The sequence below is a fragment of the Podarcis erhardii genome, assembly GCF_964252035.2.
Source record: "Podarcis erhardii genome assembly, chromosome: 2".
Lineage (NCBI taxonomy): Eukaryota > Metazoa > Chordata > Lepidosauria > Squamata > Lacertidae > Podarcis > Podarcis erhardii.
In genome coordinates, this window is record NC_138498.1 from 116,233,637 (window position 1) to 116,258,207 (window position 24,571).

At 45.8% G+C, this 24,571-nt stretch overlaps 1 protein-coding gene across 1 annotated transcript in view; it reads left to right on the plus strand.

Annotated features, from left to right (window-relative positions):
- Positions 1 to 9,086: 9,086 nt before the first annotated feature.
- The window catches only part of LOC309335198 (uncharacterized protein), a 38,247-nt gene continuing 22,762 nt past the window's right edge, over positions 9,087 to 24,571 (plus strand). The window contains exons 1-8 of the mRNA XM_081850071.1: positions 9,087 to 10,088; positions 12,520 to 13,009; positions 17,286 to 17,381; positions 17,677 to 17,907; positions 19,146 to 19,168; positions 19,973 to 20,091; positions 20,217 to 20,246; positions 22,728 to 23,245. Of these exons, the coding sequence (XP_081706197.1) occupies positions 12,596 to 13,009; positions 17,286 to 17,381; positions 17,677 to 17,907; positions 19,146 to 19,168; positions 19,973 to 20,091; positions 20,217 to 20,246; positions 22,728 to 23,245 (1,431 nt within the window). The 5' untranslated portion in view covers positions 9,087 to 10,088; positions 12,520 to 12,595. The remainder of the gene's footprint in view (positions 10,089 to 12,519; positions 13,010 to 17,285; positions 17,382 to 17,676; positions 17,908 to 19,145; positions 19,169 to 19,972; positions 20,092 to 20,216; positions 20,247 to 22,727; positions 23,246 to 24,571) is intronic.

Consider the following 24,571-nt stretch of genomic DNA (forward strand, 5'->3'; position numbering starts at 1 on the left):
TATTCCTGGGAAAACAATCCCTTCCCACTTTTGCAACTAAAGCTCATTGCCTTGTGGACCTCAGGTGAGAAGGAAATGCAAAGAATATCTGTGATGCACCAACTTAACCCCCACCCCACCCCCACGCAAATTTATCCTCACCACCTCTGCACTTCCTCAGACATAAGTATCTCTGAATTCAGCAAAGCCTCTGGCTCATTGTTTTTGGGATTGCTTCATAAATCTTTTGTATTAACGATTGGATTCTCTGCATCAGGGGTAGCCAACATGGTGTGTCCTGGATGATGTTGGACTACAACTCCCATCAGCCGCTACCAGCATGGTCAGGAGTCAGAAATGATGGGAGTTGTAGTCCAGCAACAAGGCTATGGGTGCCCTATGGAAGGCACATGGAGACTTCGCTGTGGTCTCCACCTTTGTTATGGGATGCACCCCCAATGATGGTTCCTCCCCCCAGAATCAGCAGGATCTCCCCCACCCCCTGGCTTTTAATAACTGGTTTAATATACTTTATGATTTTATGCTGTTTCATGGTTTTACAATAGTTTGGGGTTTTTTTGGGGGGGGGGTCAGCTTTTGTATTGTTTACAATCAATTTTATTTGTATTTTATTTCAATTTTTGGTTATTTAGGAGGTATATGCCAGTAAAAAAAAAACACCAGTATTAAAGAAAAGCTCCATTGCAGGCTGTTGAGGAGCCCCTCAACTTTTTGTGGGTGTGTATTGTGACGTGTCATTGATGCAATCATAGTGCCTTAGTCATGAATTGATGCTGGACTATCCACACATCCACTGTGCCTCAGTATCTATTCTGCAATATTTCCAGAATGTTTCCCCATTATGGCCATTTCATAATTATTATTGGGGGGGGGTGTTCATATTTTTACTATTTTAAATATGGCAATCCTAGCCAGTAGGCCCCCACTACTGCCAGCTTGTCTTTGATGTGCTAAAACTGCCAAGTTCAGTTTCTGCTCAGCTTGTTTCAAGATGCTTAAATATAAAAATGCAGTTGTGTTTTCAGGACATTAAAGGAGCTTTAAGATCACCACTGCCAGAGTCAAAATCTTATAAATCTGCCTCTCTTCTCTTTCCCTCATCTTCTCCCCAACAGCAAATGTCACTCTGGATCCAGACACAGCCCATCCCAGGCTCATCCTGTCCGAGGATCAGAAAAGCGTGAGAAAGAGAGACAAACCTCAAGCCCTGCCTGACAATCCTGAGAGATTCAATGACCAGCCTTGTGTGTTGGGACGTGAGGGATTCACAGCAGGCAGACATTTCTGGGAAGTCAATGTGGGAAATGAGGGAGAATGGTGGACTGTAGGGATTGCCAGGAAGTCTGTGAAAAGAAAGGGCTGCTTCTCTTTAAGCCCTGAGGGAGGGGTCTGGGTTGTGGGGAAGTGGAGAGGTGAGTACAAGGCCTTCAATTCCCGTCATTCCTCTCTATCACTGAGTGAGGAGCCCAAGAGGATCCGGGTGACTCTGGACTATGAAGGGGGACGTGTGTCTTTTTCTGATGCTGACTCAGGAGCCAAACTCTACACGTTCTCAGGAGCCTCGTTCTCTGGGGAGACCCTCCTCCCTTTCTTTTGTCTGTGGGGAAATGAAACCCACCTTAGGATCTCCTGTTAAGAATAGAATTGACATCTTTGCAGGTGCCCTGTGAGAGGAGTCATTCCAGCCACACTCGGAGGAAACAATGAAACAAAATCTGGAATTTTCTTTTCCCTCCGCTTTCCCAGAATTCCCTATGCAGTGGAGTCCTTCCAGAGAGGGAAACACTTTAACTGTCCCAGTAAACAACCTATTCCTCAAAAGGATTCACCCACCACCCCCTGCAATCCTGGTTCTGTTGTTTACCTTCCTCTCATGACAAGACCTCCAACAGTTGTTAAAATGCCCACATAATTGTATTAATAGATTACTGGAGAACAATCCCTCCACCCATGTTTGCAACTAAAGCTCCTAGCCTTGTGGATCTCAGGCAGGAAGGAAATAAGAAAACTGACTTTGAAGCCCCAACTTCCAACCCTTTGCAAATGCAGCCTCCCCATCTCCACACTTCCTCAGAGAGAAATCTCACTGAATCCAGAGATGATGGTTATGTCTGCCCTATATCATTTACATGACATCATTCCTGTGGTCCCCATACTAAATGTGGGATGCTCCTTCATAGAGGCAATGGCAATGATGGAACCAGCTGCTCATGTGGTAGCGTGTGCCAGGGCAGGGCGCACTGCGCAAAGCCTCTCTGCCGCCTCCCCCTCAGCTGTAGGGCGGATGAGGGAGAGGCGGTGGGCAGACGCAAGCCCCACACTGCCATTTCAGGCAGTGCAGAGCCTGCAGGCACTCAAGCCACCAAACCACTCACAGGAGAGACATTTGGCTCAGGCACGCTGCAGGCCCCGCAGTAAGTGCTGGCCCCCATGGTGTGGCACTCAGTGCCAGCCGCGTTTCGTTGCATTTGTTGTGAGCCCAAATTTTGTTGTGTTTGTTGTGAGCTGAAAAAGGTTTCATGTGCCCATTTTTAATTTATTTTATTTTTGCCATTTTGTCACCCCCCTCACCCACCACACCCCCCCTTCCCTACACCACTGCACAGAGAGTCTTTTCAGTATCGCCTGCATCTTCTCTCCCTCCCCCCGCCCTGGCTTTTAATAAGTATTTGAATTAATAAGTATTTGAATTAATAAGTACTTGAATTCTTATAACTATTTTGTTTTCCCTCTTGTTGGTTTTTAGTGCTGTATTGATTGTGTTGATTTTTATGGTTTTACGTTATTGTGGCGTTGATGTTGGCGCAGCTTTTCTATTGTAGATTTTTAACCAGTTATATTTGAATTTGTGAACAGCCCAGAGTGCATGGTTATTTGGGAGGTATATGAAAGCCAAAAAAATGAAACCATATTAAAGAAAAGCTCCCAAATCTCCCTTGCAGGCTGTTGAGGGGCCCCTTCAGACTGGAGGGCTTTTGCCAGTGTGCTCACTGGAAGTGCAGATCCTGAAGATGAGGCTCCAATACTTTGGCCACCTCATGAGAAGAGAAGACTCCCTGGGAAAGACCCTGATGTTGGGAAAGATGGGGGGCACAAGGAGAAGGGGACGACAGAGGACGAGATGGTTGGACAGTGTTCTCGAAGCTACAAACATGAGTCTGACCAAACTGGGGGAGGCAGTGGAAGACAGGAGTGCCTGGCGTGTTCTGGTCCATGGGATCACGAAGAGTCGGACACAACTAAACGACAAAACATTGCAAGATGCCACTGATACAATAATAGTGCATTAGTCATGGATTGATGCTGGACCATCTATGCACCTACTTTAGTAACTATTCTGTGATACTTCCAGATTGCTTCCCATTATTGCCATTTGGAGGGGCACTTTTGGGCTGTAAAGGAATAAGTGGGGACCAAAAGAAAAACCCACAACAGAATATTTCTGGTATGAAAAGTTACAGGATTTCAACAGAAAGTAATAGGACACGGACTGATCAGAAATGAAGCAGTTGATATGAAGACTGCAAACCTTTGTGGCCACAATTAGTATTGAAACTGGGATTGTATAGACTTCCCAGGTAGCATCATGCACAGAAATCCCAAATACACAATAAAGGGAATATGTATAAATCCTGGGAGTGTTTGCATTCTGTGCTGGAGAGGGATCATAGAATCATAGAATCATAGAGTTGGAAGAGACCACAAGGGCCCTCGAGTCCAACCCCCTGCCAAGCAGGAAACGCCATCAGAGTACTCCTGACATGTGGTCATCAAGCCTCTGCTTAAAGACCTCCAAAGAAGGAGACTCCACCACACTCCTTGGCAGCAAATTCCACTGTCGAACAGCTCTCACTGTCAGGAAGTTCCTCCTAATGTTTAGGTGGAATCTTTTTTCTTGTAGTTTGGAACCATTGCTCCGTGTCCGCTTCTCTGGAGCAGCAGAAAACAACCTTTCTCCCTCCTCTATGTGACATCCTTTTATATATTTGAACATGGCTATCATATCACCCCTTAACCTCCTCTTCTCCAGGCTAAACATGCCCAGCTCCTTTAGCCATTCCTCATAAGGCATCGTTTCCAGGCCTTTGACCATTTTGGTTGCCCTCCTCTGGACACGTTCCAGTTTGTCAGTGTCCTTCTTGAACTGTGGTGCCCAGAACTGGACACAGTACTCCAGGTGAGGTCTGACCAGAGCAGAATACAGTGGCACTATTACTTCCCTTGATCTAGATGCTATACTCCTATTGATGCAGCCCAGAATTGCATTGGCTTTTTTAGCTGCTGCGTCACACTGTTGGCTCATGTCAAGTTTGTGGTCAACCAAGACTCCTAGATCCTTTTCACATGTACTGCTCTCAAGCCAGGTGTCACTCATCTTGTATTTGTGCCTCTCATTTTTTTTGCCCAAGTGCTATACTTTACATTTCTCCCTGTTAAAATTCATCTTGTTTGTTTTGGCCCAGTTCTCTAATCTGTCAAGGTCGTTTTGAAGTGTGATCCTGTCCTCTGGGGTGTTAGCCACCCCTCCCAGTTTGGTGTCATCTGCAAATTTGATCAGGATGCCCTTGAGTCCATCATCCAAGTCATTGATAAAGATGTTGAATAAGACCGGGCCCAAGACAGAACCCTGTGACACCCCACTAGTCACTCTTCTCCAGGATGAAGAGGAACCATTGATGAGCACCCTTTGGGTTCGGTCAGTCAGCCAGTTACAAATCCACTGAGTGATAGCATAGTCAAGTCCGCATTTTACCAGCTTCTTTACAAGAATATCATGGGGCACCTTGTCAAATGCCTTGCTGAAATCAAGGTAGACTACATCCACTGCGTTCCCTTCATCTACCAGGCTTGTAATTCTGTCAAAAAACGAGATCAGGTTAGTCTGACATGACTTATTTTTCAGAAATCCATGCTGACTATTGGTGATCACAGCATTCCTTTCTAGGTGCTCACAGACTGTTTGCTTAATGATCTGCTCCAGAATCTTCCCTGGTATTGATGTCAGACTGACTGGGCGGTAATTATTTGGGTCCTCTCTTTTCCCCTTTTTGAAAATAGGGACAACATTTGCCCTCCTCCAGTCTGCCGGGACTTCGCCTGTTCTCCAGGAATTCTCAAAGATGACTGCCAGTGGTTCTGAGATCACATCTGCCAGTTCTTTTAATACTCTTGGATGCAGTTCATCTGGCCCTGGAGACTTGAATACATCTAAACTAGCCAAGTATTCTTGTACTATCTCCTTAGTTATTCTGGGCTGTGTTTCCTCTGCTGAATCATTTGCTCCAAATTCTTCAGGTCGGGCATTGTTTTCTTTATCGGAGAAGACTGAGGCAAAGAAGGCATTGAGGAGTTCAGCCCTTTCTGTATCCCCTGCTGTTTCTTTGTTCTTCCTTTTGCTACGAACATAAACCATAAAAGCCTTTTTTGTTGCTTTTAACCTCTCTAGCAAGCCTGAGTTCATTCTGTGCTTTAGCTTTTCTGACTTTGTGTCTACACGTGCTGGCTATTTGTTTGAATTCCTCTTTGGTGGTTTCCCCCCTTTTCCATTTTTTGTACACATCCTTTTTTAATCTTAACTCAGTTAAAGGTTCTTTAGATAGCCACCCTGGCTTCTTTAGGCACCTTCCATGTTTCCGTCTCATTGGTATTGCCTGAAGTTGTGCTTTTACTATCTCCCTCTTAACAAACTCCCAGCCATCATGAACTCCCTTTCCTTTTAGTATTACTGCCCATGGGATCTCACCCAGCACTTCCCTAAGTTTTACGAAGTTGGCTTTCTTAAAGTCAAGAAATTGAGTCCTAGTATGCTTGGCTGCTCCTTTCCGCTGTATAGTAAACTTCAGAAGAGCATGATCACTCGCGCCTAATGATCCTTCCACTTTTACCCCACTAACCAGGTCATCAACATTGGTTAGGACCAGATCTAAAATGGCTGTTCCTCTTGTTGCCTCTCCCACTTTCTGGACAATGAAGTTGTCTGCAAGGCCAGTGAGGAATCTGATGATGATGATTGCTGAGAGCTCCAACTCTGGGTGAATGTGGGCTGAGGCTGTAGAGCATCATAGTAAAAAAAGAAAAAACCCATTCTACCTACTGTTTTAATATATTCAAAGCTGGCATCCGTCTTAAGCCAAATCGGAAGATTGCAGCACTTGCTGTGGCTGTAGAAACCGATGTAGGAGAGGCATGTTTTGTGTCAGAGTGGGCAGATGAAGGCATCTAGTTGTGCTGCTGCAGATGAACCAGGGCATTTCATCTCTCTATGCTCCTCCTAGCCTTCCTGTCATGTTTGCAGACATCTTTGAAACACAGAGTCTGCCAGCGGGCCTGGTGCCTGAAGCCAGCTCCCCGCCAGGTGACATCCCAGAGCAGAGCAGAGGATTCATATTTCCAGGCCAGGAAGAGAGAGCGGTCTCTGCTAAGCACTTCTTTCTTGAAGCAGAGGCTGCTCCCTCACAAGGATACTGATTTGCATTCTCTTATTCATTCATAGAAGAATTTAGACATCACCCGCTAAGGACAACATGGTACCACAGTATACAGGCATGGAAAGCAATGCAAATCAATTGAGGCTGCTCAAGACACTGCTAAGTAGCTGTGCAGGCCTGCTAGGATAAAAACAGCCACAGCCAAGCACATCAGCCCTGAGATGGCGAGTCATTTGCACACAGGGAAACTCCCACAGACTGAGAACTGAGAAAGTGAAAGTCAGCTGTGCCTTCACTGTTAGGCAGCAGTCATGGCTGATTCTGGGGGGGGGGGGTTCCGTCCAGGATCTCTGTGCTGAAGCCACTTGTCCCATCTGCCTGGATTACTTCAAGGATCCTGTGACCATTGGATGAAGGTTAAGAAGTTAAAACCCTAAAACTAGGGGTTGGGAGAAATTTTACTGAGTCCACGCCTCCCTAGTTCCAAAGAATCATAGAACTGCCATGTTGGAAGGGACCCCAAATGTTATCTAGTCCAACCCCTTGAATGGAATCATAACCAATGGCACTTTATACATCAATAAGCAAGCTGAATCACAGCCAGCCATTCACATTTGTACTTCTCTGAATTTTCCTAGTGCACTTTTCCAGTCAAGTAATGTGTACAGGAATTCATAAATTCATAGCAATTTGCCTCCATGTAATGCATTTTGTATGTTATTTTCACTAATATCCATGCTTTCATGTACATATAGTTGGGATATAGTGGTTGTTGTTGTTTAGTCGTTTAGTTGGGTCCGACTCTTCGTGACCCTATGGACCAGAGCACGCCAGGCACTTCTGTCTTCCACTGCCTCCCGCAGTGGTAGTTGTGTCTAGTTTCTTTTTGTTGTTGCTGCCTGGCCATATTTCAGGTAGGTGGGGGGGGGGATGGTGTGGCTGGGTGGCTGGGTGTGTAAGGAAGACTTCCCAAAGATAGAAAAAAAAGATTGCAATTTTTCCTGGGTGAAGTCTTGATTCAGAACAATACATAGGATAAAATAGGTCTCAGAGGCTGACCCCATTGTTGAGTTGTCACACAAAACTAGGGCTGCCATACTTCAAAAAGAAAAGCTGTTGAGCTTTTTTTTGACCAAAGTTTTGAAGCTTTTTTTCTTTTTTCTTTGTGCCAAATGGCAAAGAAATTGGACATTTTCGAACTACTTCTGAAGGAAATCAGCCAAAATGACTTTGCCAACATGGGCTGCCATACATCTGGATTTTCTCAGATATTTCAACAATTTTTGCCTTGACATGGCTTCTGGCCTCAATATTCCAGATATGCCCGGAAATTCCGGACGTATGGCAGTCCTACCTAAGGGTTACATTTGTCCTTTTTGGGGAGGGGGGTGTCCCTCTCTGGGTGGTGATGTGTATTCACTTAGTTTAAAACGTGGCAAATGTTTCTGGGCCCTCCTACTCCTTCTGCCAAGTGTGGCCCTGGCCTGAGGGTTCATCCACCCTCCTTCTTGTTCCATGCATAGAAAACATAGGAGAAAATAGGTCCCATGCCTAGAAAGCACAGGTCTGAAAGGTTCTCAGTCTCTCCTGTGCTTTCTAGGCACGGGTCAACGCAGTTTTTTGTTTGCCCCTCTGCTTTCCCCAGGAAAACCCACTGAATTAGGAACAAATGTCAATCCTCAGAAAAACCAATCGATCTTTTCCCTGATTCAGCTACAAACAGCAAGCAGAAGTGTGGGTGACCCTCAAGTGGGTCTGTGGGGCCGAGTCTGCCCTAAAGTGCTTCCCTGATGGCACTACGGGTAGGAGAAGGGGAAGAGTCAGGGCTCCAAAGCATAAAATGAAAAAGAATTCATTTTCTGCATCCTGAACAAAATGGGTGTGGTGGGACGTTCAGGCAAAGATCAAAGCTATCACTTATTAACCAATCAATGGCAAATTTATGATAGCTGATAAAAAGACCTGTTCAGGAAAAACATGGATTTGTTTTATACAGTTATAAATATATGCCAAATGCCTGTTTTTTTCTTTTCATTATTGAAAAAGAGCCGTTTATGTTTGGGGTGAGATGAGGTGTTGAGCAAATGGGTGTTTTGTAAGGAGCAGGGAAGATGGAGAGGGAGAAGGAAGCTGAGCTCTCCCCGCAGAAGAAAAGAACAGTTGCTGGTTGTCGTCACAGCTGTACAAAGTGCACACCCTTTGCCCCTCCATAAGCAGGACAGTAGAAAGAACGGCTGGGAAGAAGAAGGAAAGGTAACCCCAGAACTTCTTCTTGATCAAGTACACAACCTCCCTGCCCACAGGAGAAGCTATTCTGGGGGTGAGTATCTGACAACCAAACCCCACTGCATGTTCCCAGGCTGCCCTTTGCCCAAGCAGGTCTATTTTCATTCAGTTCCCAATGTGCATAGAGGAGCCTTTTAACCGTTCCTCTTCCTTGCCTTCCCCCACCATTCAGCTGGTCAAGCACCTATGGGAATGCTGTTAGCTCTTGAAGAGGAGCTCCCATGGGTGTCAATGGAGGTGTTGGCTGGGCACCCAAAGGAAGGCTTGGAGCCCTGCAATGGCTTCTGTCCCTGTCTGTCACCTTGGTGCCATTCCTGGGCCACTCTTGATGAAGCGCCAGGAGAGTGGACCTGCGCATGAATGTGAGATTGTGTCCCACTCAATGATTATTTCATGGAGCTCCATTATTCTTTCTGCTGGATAGTGAATACATGAAGCAGGGAAACATTTCTGAAAAGGTGACCTGTTTTGCTTTAAATGGGCAATTTTAAGGATAAAGATTTGTGGGGATGATAAATTCTTCAGTGGAGCTCTTTTTTAATTGATAGACTGCCTTGTTTTAATAGCTATTTTAACAGCTCAATATATTTCAGCATTTTTTATGTATTTTGCTTTGTAATATCTTCGGCTTTTTATTTATTTCAAAAAATACTGCCTAATTGTGGAAGAACCCAAAGCAGTTTACAAAAACGATAAAAACAATTCAATTATCTCTAAAAAAAATATGTAAAACTATAATTTTAAACATACAAACCATTTCAACCGCAGTAGAACAGACTAAAACAAGTGAAAACTCATTGAAACTTTCTAATCATCTGGGTTGTCTTGCCTAAATAAGAATGTTGTCAGCAAGCACTGAAATGAAAACTGTGAAGGTGCCTGCTTAATATCAGTATGAAGGGAGATCCAAAGGGTTGCTGCCACCATGCTAAATGATTGAGATCTAACAAATGCAGTGCAGGTATTATGTGGCACTACTAAAAGTGCCAATTCCTCTGACTGAAGCAGTGGGCACATATGGGGTAAAGTGATTTTGTAGGTAAATGATGAATGAGTGTGCAAACTGATTTTCCGTTTAGGTTTTATAGTTGAGTTTCAGAGTGGGACTGTTATACAACAATTTGGTGTTGACTTTTACTGCCCATCTCTCCATCAAGGGACCCAGCATCCCTTAAGTCCATTATTAGTCAAAGAAGAATGAGTGGAGAGAGGAACCAGTGGAGGAAAGCAAAGAAAATATTTGATGTCTGTTGCAACAGAGTTCCCGCCCCCACCCCTGCCCTGCAAGGCAGTGAGGGGACCCAGAACAAAACCTTTTAAGATTTTAGAAATCGTACAGCCCTTAACCAAGGACTACTGAAAGTCATCATACAGGTACAGTGCCAGGCATTTTGTGTGTGTTTGATTGGCATACACACACTGTTTGGGGTCCAGAATGGGGACAGACTTGCATGCACTCTGCCAACATGGGGGATGACGTGGATGTGGAGTTGCCTGTGGAAAAGACACAGAAAAGGGTTGTACTTGTAAATCAAACTCTGCTCAGAATATTATGTTTGTCCAACATGTTTATAAATCTGCCACTCAGAGATCTGAACAATACATGCTAAATATTTTTCCGGGGCTTGCCAGAGCATACTTTGGAAATGGTGAATACCTTGGTGTCAGAGTTTATTGACAGAGACTGGCCCCTTTTCAAATACAGTGATTTGAAAGTACAAAGCTTTGTCGGGCTGTGGAAGAATGATTTTACCAAGAAGTTCCTTCTACCTACATGGAGGGGTCCCACAGTTCAAGTGGAGTCGAGTCTAAAGACGGCCTTGCTCTTGCTCTGTGAACTGTCTAAATTTTATACACTCAAATAGAATTTCTAGTTTTTCTGGGAGTATTTCCCTATTCTTTGAAAGCCAGAGGATTGGATTTCTGTGGTGAGTGTGTGCCTACTATGTGCGAGCACCTTAAAATTTGTATAACAGGGCCAATTGTGGAGGATACGTTTCATAAGAAAGTGAAATGCAGTTAGTTTTACTGGAAGGATGTGAAAACGATTAATACTGACTTCCGGGTCGGCGCCATCGCCGAATGGCGGACTCCCTCCGAGCTCCGGAGGGAGCCTGCTGGGTAGGGGTTGGGTCCTGCCGCGCCGGCAACGCGGGGACCCTCAAAAACCATGGGCGGTGATGCCCATGGACTTGGTGACTCGGCGGGCACCATTTGCGCCCCCCCGACCCGCGAAGGAGCCTTTTTAAAGGCTGCGGAGCGGGTGACGGGGGGGTGCTATGAGTCCACTGCTTCCCCTGCCTAGCGAAGCCGCATGCCATTCGGCGGAGAGCAACGACTTCTTCTTTTGAAAATTTTGGATTTGGCTTAAAAAGAACAACCCGTGAGTAAATTTATCGGACTTAAAAGGGAAAATTTGATTTATGAATTTGGAGCGAGCGGGGGAGGTGCAAAAAGGAAGTCCCCCCCCCCCCGTTGTAGATGTCTTAACGCAAGGATTTGACAACTAAGATCGAGAGATGAATTTGTTTATTTGAAAAAAATAATAATTTCACGAAGGGAAATTACAATAACTGTGCTGGAGGAGAAGACTGGTTTGTAAGAACTAAAATGCAACCCCCCGGGAACCGGGAGCGATCCGTCATGAGAGACTGGTGAAGAGACACAGAAACTTTGACAGCTGTCAAAGTAGCTGTCAAAGCAGGAAAATAAAAGAGAACTTTGTTACGATGGCTTTGCTGGTTAGATTTGTTACAATTTGGACTTAAATTATCGGAAATAAAGGCAACAAGTTATTTGACTTTTGGGTCTGATCTGGTAAGAAATTAAGTTACCATATCCCCTCTAGAGGGAGGTCGGGACATTGCAGCAGTGGCAGCAAGTGGAAAAATACTATGAAATTGAGCAGGATTTGTTATCTCTTGGGAAAGCTGCAAAAATGAAGCATTATTTTGTCTACAGAGGTTTCTACACTAAAGGAGACAATGGATTTATCTATTGAAGAAAGGAAGGGACTTGACGTAAGTTTATGTTCCTGAATAAATAAAGCCTCTGTGGAGAACAAAAAGTTTCTTAATTAGAAGGTTTTTGCAGCAGAACAGGAAAAGAAACCTGAGGAATAAGAGCTGGACTAAACTCGAAGTTGGAACATTTGGGACATCCAGACTTTAAAAGGATCAAGAAACAGAATTTGAGTTATACTCTTAAACATAGAGGTCTGGATGGAAGAAGAATGATCTTTTCTGAGAGTTTCTCCGAGATTGGACTTTCTGAAATTAAAAGCTATCAAAAGACGGCAAAGTGGAACTGAGACATGGACGTGGGTTCTCCAGGCTGGCAGTAGACAGATGGATGAACTTTGGGGACCGGAACCGGGAAAGGGGGGAGGGAGATTTGGAATCCAAAGGCTGTAAAATTACATATTTTTTTCTTTCTTCTCTTTTTTTATTTTTTTCTTGTTTTATGAAAATAGGGGAATTCGTGGAAGGGAATTGGGGTCGATCTTAGGGAAGCATAAAAAATATAAGGAGAAATGGTTAAATAAGATAAATTAATTTTGAATAAATGGGTTATTTATAATTATAATAAGGCTTTAAAATTTGGGGTAAGAATTTGTGGAATTAATTTAATGGAAATGGAATACAAGAGGGGGAGGGGGGAGTCCTGGAAAGATGTCAATGAAATTAAGTGCAAACTTTATTCTTTTCATCTTTCTATCTTTCCTTTGTTATTCTGGAAACTTTAATAAATATTATTTTTAAAAAAGAAAGAAAACGATTAATACTGAACAGTTTTTACCTTACAGGTATTTGTTCCCCTCCTAAGTTCATTCCCATCCTGCTGCCTCTCATCTCAACAAAGCCACAGACTCTTCCTCTATCATGGCCTCATCCTCATCCACGGATGTGGGAGAAGAAGCCAAATGCCCCATCTGCATGGAGTATCTGACAGACCCTGTGACCTTGGACTGTGGTCACAACTTCTGCCGAGACTGCATTGTAAAGTATTGTGACACATGGGAACCAATGCAGGTGGGGGACTTGGAGTGTCCCGTCTGCAAAGCCCGGATGCAGAGAGGGAGTTTCCGCTCCAATTGGCAGCTGGCCAATATAGTGGAAAAAATAAAATTCATATCACTAAATAAAGGGGGAAAGGATCTGTGTAAGAGACACAAGGAAAAACTCCACTTGTTCTGCAAGGAAGATGAAGAATTGGTGTGTTTCGTTTGTGAGCGATCCCCAGAACATAAATCACACACTGTGGTTCTCAAGGAAGAGGCTGCCCATGAATGCAAGGTAGGAAGTTATTTTGACATTTGCTAACACAACGCTTTCATATCTTTCTGTGTGTCTGTGTGCAGAATATGCTGTCTGTTAAGTTGTGGGTTGACATAGCCGACGACACAGCGATTTCTCCAACTAGCTCTTTATTTCGTAAGCTGGAATAGAACTGACTGCAAACAGCTCAGCCGGCTGTCAACATTGTAACAACAACAGCCCAGAGTTCCCGCCTAAAATAACTGACGCGGACCTGAGGGAAAACTATCTACAGACCTGAGTGAAAACTATATACAGTATCCCCCTGCTGGCCCAGGGTGAAACTTCACTACATAACACCCCTCCCCACCGAGATAAGGCGTTAGTTACAATCGTAATGGTTTCCTTATATACAGCACTACGCGTAATGGTTCAATTAGGCACAAAGCATATTGGTTACATTTCCCATACTTAGACCAACAGTGATACATGTCCAACAACATAGTCCTTTAAATAAGTTGGGCGCTTGGGAACTCTGCCAGACCGCCGGGGACTGGTAGCCAAGTCCGGAGGGCCACACAGTTCTTGCTGAGGCTGTGGTGCGACCCTAGGTGGCGTTGGAACCAAATCCCCTGGATCCGCTGCTGTGGGTGGAGCCTCCGCAAGTGGAGTGGTCTGAGTCTGTGGTAAGTCTGGCAGACCCTCTGAAGCGGCTTGGTTCGGCTCCACGCTGGCAGTTTGCGAGGGAGGTGTAGGTGGGGCCTCGCCATCTGTACGTGTCTCTTCTGGAGCCGCAAGCGCAGTTGGGGGCACCTCGGTAGTGTCCAAGTCCCCAACCCTGCGCCTAAGCTGGTCTATGTGCCGTCGCCACAAGCGTCCGTCTTCGAGTGCCACCTGGTACGAGCGAGGTCCAGTGACTCCCACTACTGTGGCTGGCACCCAAGGAATGTCCCCCACATAGTTCCGGGCAAAGACCTGGTTTCCTGGGACAAATGACCGTGGTGCGTTGGCACAGCCTGGGGGTTCAGCCACGGCAAAGTCCGGGTGTAGCCGGTCGAGTGGTGACCTGAGGCGGCGGCCCATAAGCAGTTCAGCAGGACTCCTCCCTGTGGCCGCATAAGGGGTGATGTGTTGCACGAACAAGTATTCGGCGACCCGCTCATGCCAGTCTCCCCGGTCCAGGCGCGCCAGTGCCTCTTTTGTTGAGCGCACCATTCTTTCCGCTTGCCCGTTGCTGGATGGATGAAAGGGTGCCGTTAGGGCATGGCGGATGCCCAGTCCCAAAAGATACCGCTCAAACGTGCCTGACGTGAACTGTGGTCCGTTGTCAGAGACAAGGACATCAGGACACCCATGCGTTGCAAACAGGCCTCGCAGCACCCGGATGACAGCTTCGGTAGTGGTGGAGGGCATCAGGGCGACCTCCAGCCATTTGGAATAGGCGTCCGGCCGTGAAAGGGGCCAGCCAGATCAATGTGCACCCTCGACCAGGGTGTCTTTGGCGTCTCCCAGGTGTGTCCCTTAGCTGCCGGTGGTGCAGGCCTCGACTCTTGGCACGCTTGACAGGCGGACACCCAGGCAGTGATGGCATCGTCCATATTAGGCCACCAGACGTAACACCGAGCCAACGCCTTCATTTTGACAATTCCCGGGTGGCCAACGTGCAGAGCCTCCAGGACGCGCTGACGGAGTCCCTGGGGAATCACGACGCGGTCTCCCCACAGCAGACAGCCGCGATGAGCTGAGAGTTCATGTTGTCTGGTTGCGAAGGGCTGGAACTCTGATGCAAAAGGCCCTTGTGGCCACCCCCTCCACATCCAGTTGAGCACCCGGCTGATGGTGCGATCCTGGGCAGACGCGGAGGCCACAGTGGCAGCTGATACAGGCGCTGCCGGAAGATCCTCAATCAGAAGGAGCGATGAAGCTGGAGCCGGGTCTTCCACAAATGCTGGAAGAGGGCAACGGCTGAGGGCGTCGGCATGGCCCATCGATTTCCCCGGGCGATGGATGAGCCGGTAGTGGTAGGCAGCCAGGAAAACAGTCCATCGCAGCATGCGTGGCGAGAGGACCGGTGGAGTTGGACGATCACCGGCGAGGAGGCCCAGGAGTGGCTTGTGGTCAGTGATGAGGTCAAAAGTCCTGCCATAGAGGTATTCATGGAACCTCTTCACTCCAGCCACAAGTGCCAATGCCTCCTTGTCGAGCTGGCTGTAATTCCGTTCCGTCAGAGATAGTGTCCTGGAAAAGTAGGCGAGTGGTGCTTCTCTTCCATCTGGAAAACGGTGACTAAGGACAGCACCGATGCCAAAAGGTGAGGCGTCGCAGGCAAGGACCAGCGGCCTGGATTCACTGTACTGTACCAGCACACTGTCTGATGAAAGGAGAGCCTTAACCGCGTTGAAGGCCGCCGTCTCCCGATGACCCCAGGCCCAAGGCGTCTTTGTACTAAGGAGTCGGTGAAGAGGCTCAGCCACTGTGGCTTTGTGGGGCAGGAACATGTTATAAAAGTTCAGCAGCCCCAGGAATGCCTGCAACTCCGTCTTGTTCTTTGGGGTGGGGGCCTGCTGGATAGCGCGGATCTTGGATGTGGTCGGGTGAAGGCCGGAGGCATCGATAAGATAGCCCAGGAACTCTACCTGTGGAACGGCGATCTGGCACTTCTCCCTCTTTACCTTGAGCCCGGCCTCTTGGAACCTGGTCAGCACGGCACGGAGGCGCTCGAACAGCTGCTGGTGTGAGTCTGCAGACACCAAGACGTCATCAAAATATGGTACCACGCCCGGAAGCCCTTGCAGGAGACGCTCCATAAGGCTTTGGAAGATGCCAGGAGCCACACTCACCCCGAACTGCAACCGGCGGCAACGGAATGCCCCCCGGTGGGTGACGATCGTCTGGGCTTCAGCAGTGGCATCATCAACTGGCAGTTGTTGATAGGCTTGGGCAAGGTCCAGCTTAGCGAAGACCTTACCCTCACCCAGGGAATGCAGCAGGTGTTGGACAACAGGAACCGGATAAGCGTGCTGCTGAAGTGCCTTGTTGATCGTGCACTTGTAGTCAGCGCAGATTCTCACCGACCCATCTGGCTTGACAGGCGTGACGATGGGGGTTTCCCACTTGGCGTGGTCAACCGGCTCCAAAACTCCTTGGGCGATCAGTTTGTCCAGTTGTTCGTCCACCTTAGCCTTGAGAGCAAAGGGAACCCGGCGTGGCTTTAGCTTGATGGGGCGACTTGTGGATCAAGGCTAAAGGAGATGGGCGTACCTGTATATTGCCCCAAGGTGCCGTCAAAAACCTCGGCAAAGTCTTTGACCAGACCCTCAGTCTCTGCGTTAGAGATGCAGTTGATGCCGGTGACTTCCAGGCCGAGGGCATCAAACCAGTCTAGCCCTAGGAGGCTTGGCCGCTGACCTTCGACCACCACCAACCGGAGCAGGCCCGAAAAATCCTTGAAGGCAATCTGGAACCGGCCAACGCCTACCACGGGAATGTCGTTTCCCTGGTAGTCTCTCAGGTGTACGCGGTGAGAGTCGAGTTGCCTTTTGGACACTCTGGGTACCAGTCTTTTGATGGTGCTCCACGACACGATGGACAGGGCAGACCCGGTGTCGATCTCCATGTCACATGGAGCTCCTTCAATGAGCACCGTGACGTTCAGCTTGCGTCGCGTAGGCGAGTCGGTTTGGCCAATCGTGGTTCCAGACGGGCAGCGGCAGTTGGTGAGAGCGAAACAACTTTCCTTGGCAGGCTGGAGGGAAGGCTTGGACTTGCGAGTCGATGAAGGGGGGGTGTCAGACGGAGCCGATCGGCAGACCTTAGCGATGTGGCCCCTTCTGGAACACTTCCTACAGATGGCGTCTCTGAATCGACACTTGGCACGGGAATGGTTGCCTCCGCAGCCGGCACATTCCGGTTGGCCCTTGGACTTCTGTTGGAACTTCCTGTGCTCCCGCTTTGTCTGGTGCACGTCATCGCCTTCACTGGAGGAACACTGTCAATGTGGCTATAAAGCAAACATAATAAATTGCTAATCTGCACCTTAATGTGGATCAAAAATTGGGCCTAGTCTCTGTGCTTTTCAAAAACAAACACATACTTTGTTCTGCTTCAAAGGCAACTTTTAAAAATGTTATCTTGTTTTTTAAAGCACCATTTTTTCTGCAGTTCTGCCAAAGGGTTCCTGTGTAATGTAGTAATAATAATGCTATTATCAGATAAATATCTAATAGTGGGGGACCACACAATAAAAATATATGTAGAATACTGAAGGTCCCCACTCCCAGTCCTAATCCAATCTGATATTTGGTTTTCTCTTTAGACACTCATCTGTGATCGCCTGGAGCATCTGAAGAGAGAGAGAGAGAAAATTCTGGCTTATGAAGCAGAAGTAGGAGAAGAAAGCAACAGCCTGCTTGTAAGTGTCACAATTACTACTAAGAGATCCAAGGCTGGATCTATACTGATATGGAAAACACTATAAAAAACACTATTTTACAAATTAGTTCTCAGTGCAATTTCTCATTGGGACAGATTACAACTCTATAGGGGCCCCTGTGCCACATGTTTGTAAGGCATATATTAGTCCAGTGTAGCTGAGTCCCAAGTCATGATGTAGCCCCATTCCTGAGTGATTTACCATAACACTGTTAATGAATGTCTTTCTAAAGACTGTGGCCTCTTCTTTTGCTTCTTCTTCCTGCTTCTTGCAGAAATTAACAGAAACTGAGAGGCAGGATACACTGGAGAGGTTCAAACAACTGCACCAGTTTCTGGAAGAACAAGAAAAGCGTCTGCTGAATGAGATAGAAGAGATGGAGGAGGAAATCACAAGAAGAAGGGAGGAGCACCTGGCCAGACTCTCAGAGGAACTCTCCTCTCTTGAAAGGAGCATCCGGGAGATGGAGGAGAAGAGTCAGCAGCCAGCGAGTCAGCTCCTGCAGGTGAGACGGTGGCAGGAACAGCCCAAAGTTCCTCTCTAATGGTTTAACCACACTCACCTTTTGCTGCACTCTTTCCAGGGACAGGGCAGTGCTTTCCCAGGCCCTACCAAAGCTTTCTTCTCCCCAGTCGTTCCCCCCCACCCAAATTCCTCTTTAAAGCTGAAGCACAACTAATGACAAATTGGGTTTTCTGTGCATTGCTGTTTGGCCCAATTCAGCTTTAAAAAGCAGGTTTTGACAGGGAAAGCTCCGTAGGAGAAAAAGGGGAAATTCTCAGACACTGAGCTTTACAGCGTGGACCATGTTGGAGCAAAGGGGGAGGGATGGAGAAGGAGGTCAGGTAGATTGGACTAATGTCAAATGGGGCACAGAGTTGGGGCTTGCATCTCTGAGTAGGAGTGTGCCAAGGTAGGGCAGGGGGGGGGCCTAGCCCCGGGCACATGATTTTGAGGGGATGCGAGCCAGACGCCCCCTTGCATGGATCCCGCCCTGCCTGGTGCCAGGGGTCTTGCTTCCACGCCCCTGGCCCCCTCACGGAATGGCAGTGTTGGGGGGAAGCACTAGCCAAGGGCTGCATCAGAAACCTGATATGGAAAGGTGGGGTAAGTTAGAAGCATCTTGGTTAGATGGAATCCCTTCCAACACTACAATTCTATGATTCTATGACAAGCAAAGATCAGTGCAATAAGCATGACAATACTGCCAGGGTTTTTGGTTTTGTTTCTTACTCTTCCTCTCTTGGTTGACTTGAGGGAATTGAAAAGCTAACAGAAAAGTATGGATAATTTTATTTGGCAAAGTAAGTGTCCCAGAGTGGATAATGTAACTATGCAAGCTGTCCCACAGAAGAGAGGATTGGCAGTACCTGATTTAGCTAAGTAGTGTGAAGCTGCTTAGCTAACTTTGTTAAAGTTCAGGATATCTCAGAAAAAGGAACTCTTTCAGTTGGAAGAGTTATCCATAAATTCCCCACTGGCCGAGATAGTAGGGAAACCTAGGAAAGACAGAGGAGATCTCATTGATTTTCATAAGAACATTTAAAATAAAAAAGAACTGAAGATTGGAAAATAGTGGAGAGAAACCAGAATTGTTAGATGCATCCATAGCTATTGAGAACTTTGGTATATGCTAGGCAGATTCACCCCAGAGGGCATCCATTGCAGGGGCTGATGGGTCTTCATTACAGGGCCTGTGGTAGGCAGTGAATTCCATTCTGACTTTCCTCTTTCCCTTTCTAGGATGTTAGAAGAACTTTGCAGAGGTAAGGGGATCCTGCTCAACTCCATTAATATCACTCCCTGAAACTTCACAGGTAAACTGGGAAAGAATATAATATGAAGATTATTAAGTGGAATAGAAATGAAATGAATACTAATGATAATGATAATACTTCACAGTATCTAGGTTTGCCACACCATCAGCAAACTCCGTGATGGCTGCCCCACTCAGTCCCACACAAAAACCTGTCCTATGCACCATCTGTGGGATTATTCCCCAGAGTCCCACACTATTACCTGTCACCAGTGGGGCTAAAAACGGGGAGCAGGAGTTGGGGTGTTTGCCACACTCCTGAACATATCCCAACTGCAGTATGTAACTTCAAGGTGTCACTTGGGTTCATGATAAGAGGATGTTGTTGTTTAGTCGTTTAGTTGTGCCCGACTCTTCGTGACCCCATGGACCAGAGAAGGCCAGGATAGAAGGAATATTTCACTTTTGTCAACAACAGCAACCATCTTTAACTCCTCCACATCTTTCTTGCCTGTTGTAGGCAATGCAGCTGAAATGGAAAAACTCTGAGCAGGATGGAATCACTTGATTTTATTTTATTTCTCCATTTGAGTAGATGTAAGTGAAGAGATTCCGACAAAGGGCTGCTCCTTTGGCCCTCAGTTGTCTGGCTTTGGAGTCCCTAGTAAGGAGGAATCTTCCCCTCTCTGTGACTCCATTCCTCTGTCTCTCCCTCTTGGCTTTCTACAGTTTCTTTCCTCCTCTCAATTCCTTTCTTTTGCTGCCCTCAGAAATTCTGGATTTGAAATGGGTTAACATGTATTTTTCCCATCAGGTGTGCGCAGATGGGGACATCTGAATATCCACTGACTTTCCCACTAGAATTGAAGAGGAAGATCTCAGAATTCAGGGCTGCTAATCCTATTCTATATGTTGGGATGGAGAAAATAAAAGGTAATGAAGAATGGCTGCAGGGATTTTATTAGTCCAAAATATGTTATGAAGTGAATTTTTTGCTGTGAAATTATTTGAGTTATAAAAGTGTATTTCTTAAACTTTATATCTCTTTGCTTCTTCAGATGATCTGTTACCCAGACTGCTTCAGAAAGGTAAATTTTAGGTGAAGGACCAAATTCAAGGTGGGGTTTGGGACTGGTATTTCAATGGGATTGTGATCTGTCCTGTCCTTTGTGTTATTCTAAGAGAGGGAGAATAACACAATTCTCCTTCCCCTTTTGCTCTTACTGGATTCTTTGATCTTCTCCACATTAAACATGATTGGACTGTTAATTGGCACTTTTGCTCTGTTTTAATTAAATGAGTAGTCCACACACCCACAGTTATGGTCAAATTACATTGCAAAAATTAGAGTGCCCATTACATTTGATTGCACATTTACATTCACCCACAAATACTTTTTTTGGTTTCAAGGTATTGAAAATTGAGGTGCGCATTAGATTTGGAGGATCCTCCGTTCGCGACTGCAGCTGCGAGCTGAGGATCCTGGTGCCAGCAGCAAACTGCTAAGTACAACGCATGTGTGGCATTGCAAACATGTGCAGTACATAGCGACACCACACATACTCTGTATAGCAGTTTGCCACCAGTGCCACTCCAACACTGGACGGTGCCGGGATCCCGCTGGCGCTGCTACAACCTGCAGCGGCAATGGAGGGATCCCAGGACAATCAATATGGCGCTAGAGTGGCACTGGTGGCAAACCATTATACAGCGTATGTGTGGCGTCGCTACGTATGTGCCATACATCGTATGCACATGTGCTCCGGGTGTCACAACACCTTCCTTTGCCCCTCCCCCCCCCTGAATATTTCCTTAGAAAACCTCAACCACTTAGCGGGGGGGGGGGGACCCACAACAACATTGTGGGTAAAGGTAGTTACTATTTTAAATATGACAGTCTTAACGAGTATGCTCCCACTACAGCCAACATGTCCTTGATGTGCTAAAACTGCCAAGTTTCTGCAAGCTTGCTTCAAAATGCTTAAAGATGCTAGTATGTTTTCAGGACAATCAAGGAGCTTTAAGATCACTGCTGCCAGAGTCAACATTTTATAAATCTTAGTCAAATAGCCTTTAGCCTGCAAATGTGTGTGTAGTGGTATTGTGGTTGTAAAAAAAAACCAACACTGGGGGCTCACAAGGGAATTAAATCTGTTAGGTTGTCTCATTTGCTACCCTCCCCAGATTTCAATGGAAGACTCAGTCCTGAATGCAATGCGATGAAGCCCCATTTATCTAAGAGGGACTCTGGTTCCTGGGGTGTTTCTTGGATCTGGATGCCCCATTCCATCTCTTGACTGATTCTGCCTCTCTTTTCTTCATTTCCCTCCCAACAGCATATGTTTCTCTGTTACTTGACACCTGACTGTTACTTGATTGTTATTCTACTGGAATACAACATATATAAGGAAGAAATTTAAAATACAAATAAGCTATTAATACAAATGAGTTAACAGAATTTAAATCATGTCTACATTACCATGATTAAAATCAACCATTAGCAGGATCTCAAATTACATAGGAAACACTATCCAAAATAAAATAAGAATGTATTGAGTTCCTCTTTGTGATTTCCTTGCAGTCACACCTTTGGGTTCTCTGCCTGTGCAGAGCTTAGGGTTGCTATAGAAAGGACCATTTTTGGTGGGGACTCCACTCCATCTTGCAGGCAAATATACTATAAACACAGCAAAATTATATATTTGTTTTTCTATATTATTATTATTATTATTATTATTATTATTATTATTATTAATTTATATCCCGCCTTTTCCCCTGAACAGCTAAAAACATAAGGTGGAAAGCAATAACATAAAACAATCTTATTTTCATTGTTTACCAATTAAAACAATTATATTTAAAATTTGTCCTTGATGTGCTATAAAGTGCTGGATTCAGTCTCTGCACAGCTAGTTTCAAAATGCTTAGATATAAAAATGCAGGTGCATTTTCAGGACAATAAAGAAACTTTAGGATCACTGTTGCCAAGGTCAAAATCTTTTAACTCTTAGTCAGATAGACTTTAGCCTCCTTTAGGACAATAAATGCATGAGTAGTGGGTATCATGTTTGTAAGAAAACAATGCTGGAGGTTTGCAAGGGAAGAGAATTTGTTAGGTTACCTAATTTGATTTCTTCCCCCTAATTTCAATGTAAGCCTCTGAAAGCCCCAAATGGGCAATTCACACAGAGAGAGTCAAAGGAGGACCATTTTTCTCCTCTTGCCCCCATCCATCTCTCTTCCCCTTCGCTGCATAGAAGAGCTGAGGGAATATTTTCTGGGCTGTTTTGCTTCTCGAAGAGTGACTGAATTGACAGGAGGGAAACAATAAAATATGTTGAGTAAAATGAAACAAAAAGAAGTATTTAAAAACCCACAAGGAAGGTATTTATCCTGAGGTTAGTCTGGGAGAAAGAGGGGAGTGTCCCAATCCTGAATGGAACGTGAGGAAGTCCCATTTATCTGAGAAGGAATCTGCTTCTTCTTGGTGTTATTTTGGATCAGGATGTCTGTCTCTGACTCTTGGCTGATTCTGACTCACTTCTCTTTTCCTCATCTTCTCTCAACAGCAAATGTCACTCTGGATCCAGACACAGCCCATCCCAGGCTCATCCTGTCCGAGGATCGGAAAAGCGTGAGATGCGGAGACAAAGAGCAAGACCTGCCCGACAAACTTGAGAGATTCAATTCCTGGCCTTGTGTGTTGGGATATGAGGGATTCACAGCAGGCAGACATTTCTGGGAAGTCACTGTAAAGGAGGGAGAGAGGTGGACTTTGGGGGTCGCCAAGAAGTCTGTGCAGAGAAAGGGCTTCTTCCCCTTAAGGCCTGAGGGAGGGGTCTGGGTTGTGGGGAAGTGGTTTGGCGAGTACAGGGCCTTCACATCCCCTGATTACTTTCCTCTGTCCCTGAGTGAGGAACCCAGGAGGATCCGAGTGACTCTGGACTATGAAGAGGGATATGTGTCTCTTTCTAATGCTGACTCAGGGGCTGAACTCCACACATTCTCAGGAGCCACATTCTCTGGGGAGACCCTCCTCCCTTTCTTTTGTCTGTGGGGAAATGAAACCCACCTCAGGATCTCCTGTTAAGAGTAGAATTGACGTCTTTGCAGATGCCCTGTGAGAGGAGTCAACCCAGTCACACTCGGAGGTAACAACAAAACAAATTGGAATTTTCTTTTCCCTTCCCTTTTCCAGAATTTCCTATGCAGTGGAGTCCTATAAAGAGAGGGAAACACTTTAACCGTCCCAGTAAACAACCTATTCCTCAAAATGATTCACCCGCCACCCCCTGCAATCCTGGTTTTGTTGTTCACCTTTCTCTCATGACAAGACCTCTGCCAGCTGTTAAAATGCCCACATGATGGCATTGATAGATCACTGGAGAACAATCCTTCCACCCACTTTGCAACTAAAGCTCATAGCCTTGTGGATCTCAGGCAGGAAGGAAATAAGACTGTCTGTGTTAAGTTGTGGTGAGTCCCCAACTTCCAACCCTTTGCAAATGCAGCCTCCCCATCTCCACACTTCCTCAGAAAGAAATCTCACTGAATTCAGAGATGATGGGAGTTGTAGTCCAGCAACTTGGCTATGTCTGCCCTTTATAATTCGCATGGTGTCTTCCTTTTGGTCCTAAATGTACGATGCTCCCCCAAAGAGGGTCTTTTCAGCATCACCTGCATTTTCTCTCCCTCCCCCCACCCTGGTTTTTAATAATTATGGTTTAATATACTTGAATTCTTGTAAATATTTTGTTTTATCTCTTGTTGGTTTTTAGTGCTGTATTAATTGATCATTATCTTATCTTGATTTTTATCGTTTTACATGATTGTGGTTCTGGTGATTGTACAGGTTTCCTGTTGTTGACTTTTATTCAGTTATATTTGAATTTGTGAACAGCCCAGAGTGCATGGTTATTTGGGAGGTATATGAAAGCCAAAAAAATGAAACCATATTAAAAAAAAAGCTCCCAAACCTCCCTTGCAGGCTGTTGAGGGGCCCCTTCAGACTGGAGGGCTTTTGCGGATGTGTGTTGCAAGATGCCATTGATGCAATAATAGTGCATTAGCCATGGATTCATGCTGGACCATCTATGCAGCAACTTGAGTAGCTATTCCGTGATACTTCCAGAATGCTACCCCATTATTGCCATTTGGAGAGGTAAATTGGGCTGTAATGGAATAAAAGGGGACCAAAAGAAAAACCCACAACAGAACATTTCTGGTATGAAACATTTATAGGATTTCAGCAGGAAGTGACAGTACTCAGGACTGATCAGAAATGAAGCAATTAATATGAAGACTGCGAACCTTTGTGGGCACAAATAGTATTGAAACTGGGATTGCATAGACATCCCAGATAGCATCATGCGCAGAAATCATCACAGATACACAATAAAAGGAATATGCATAA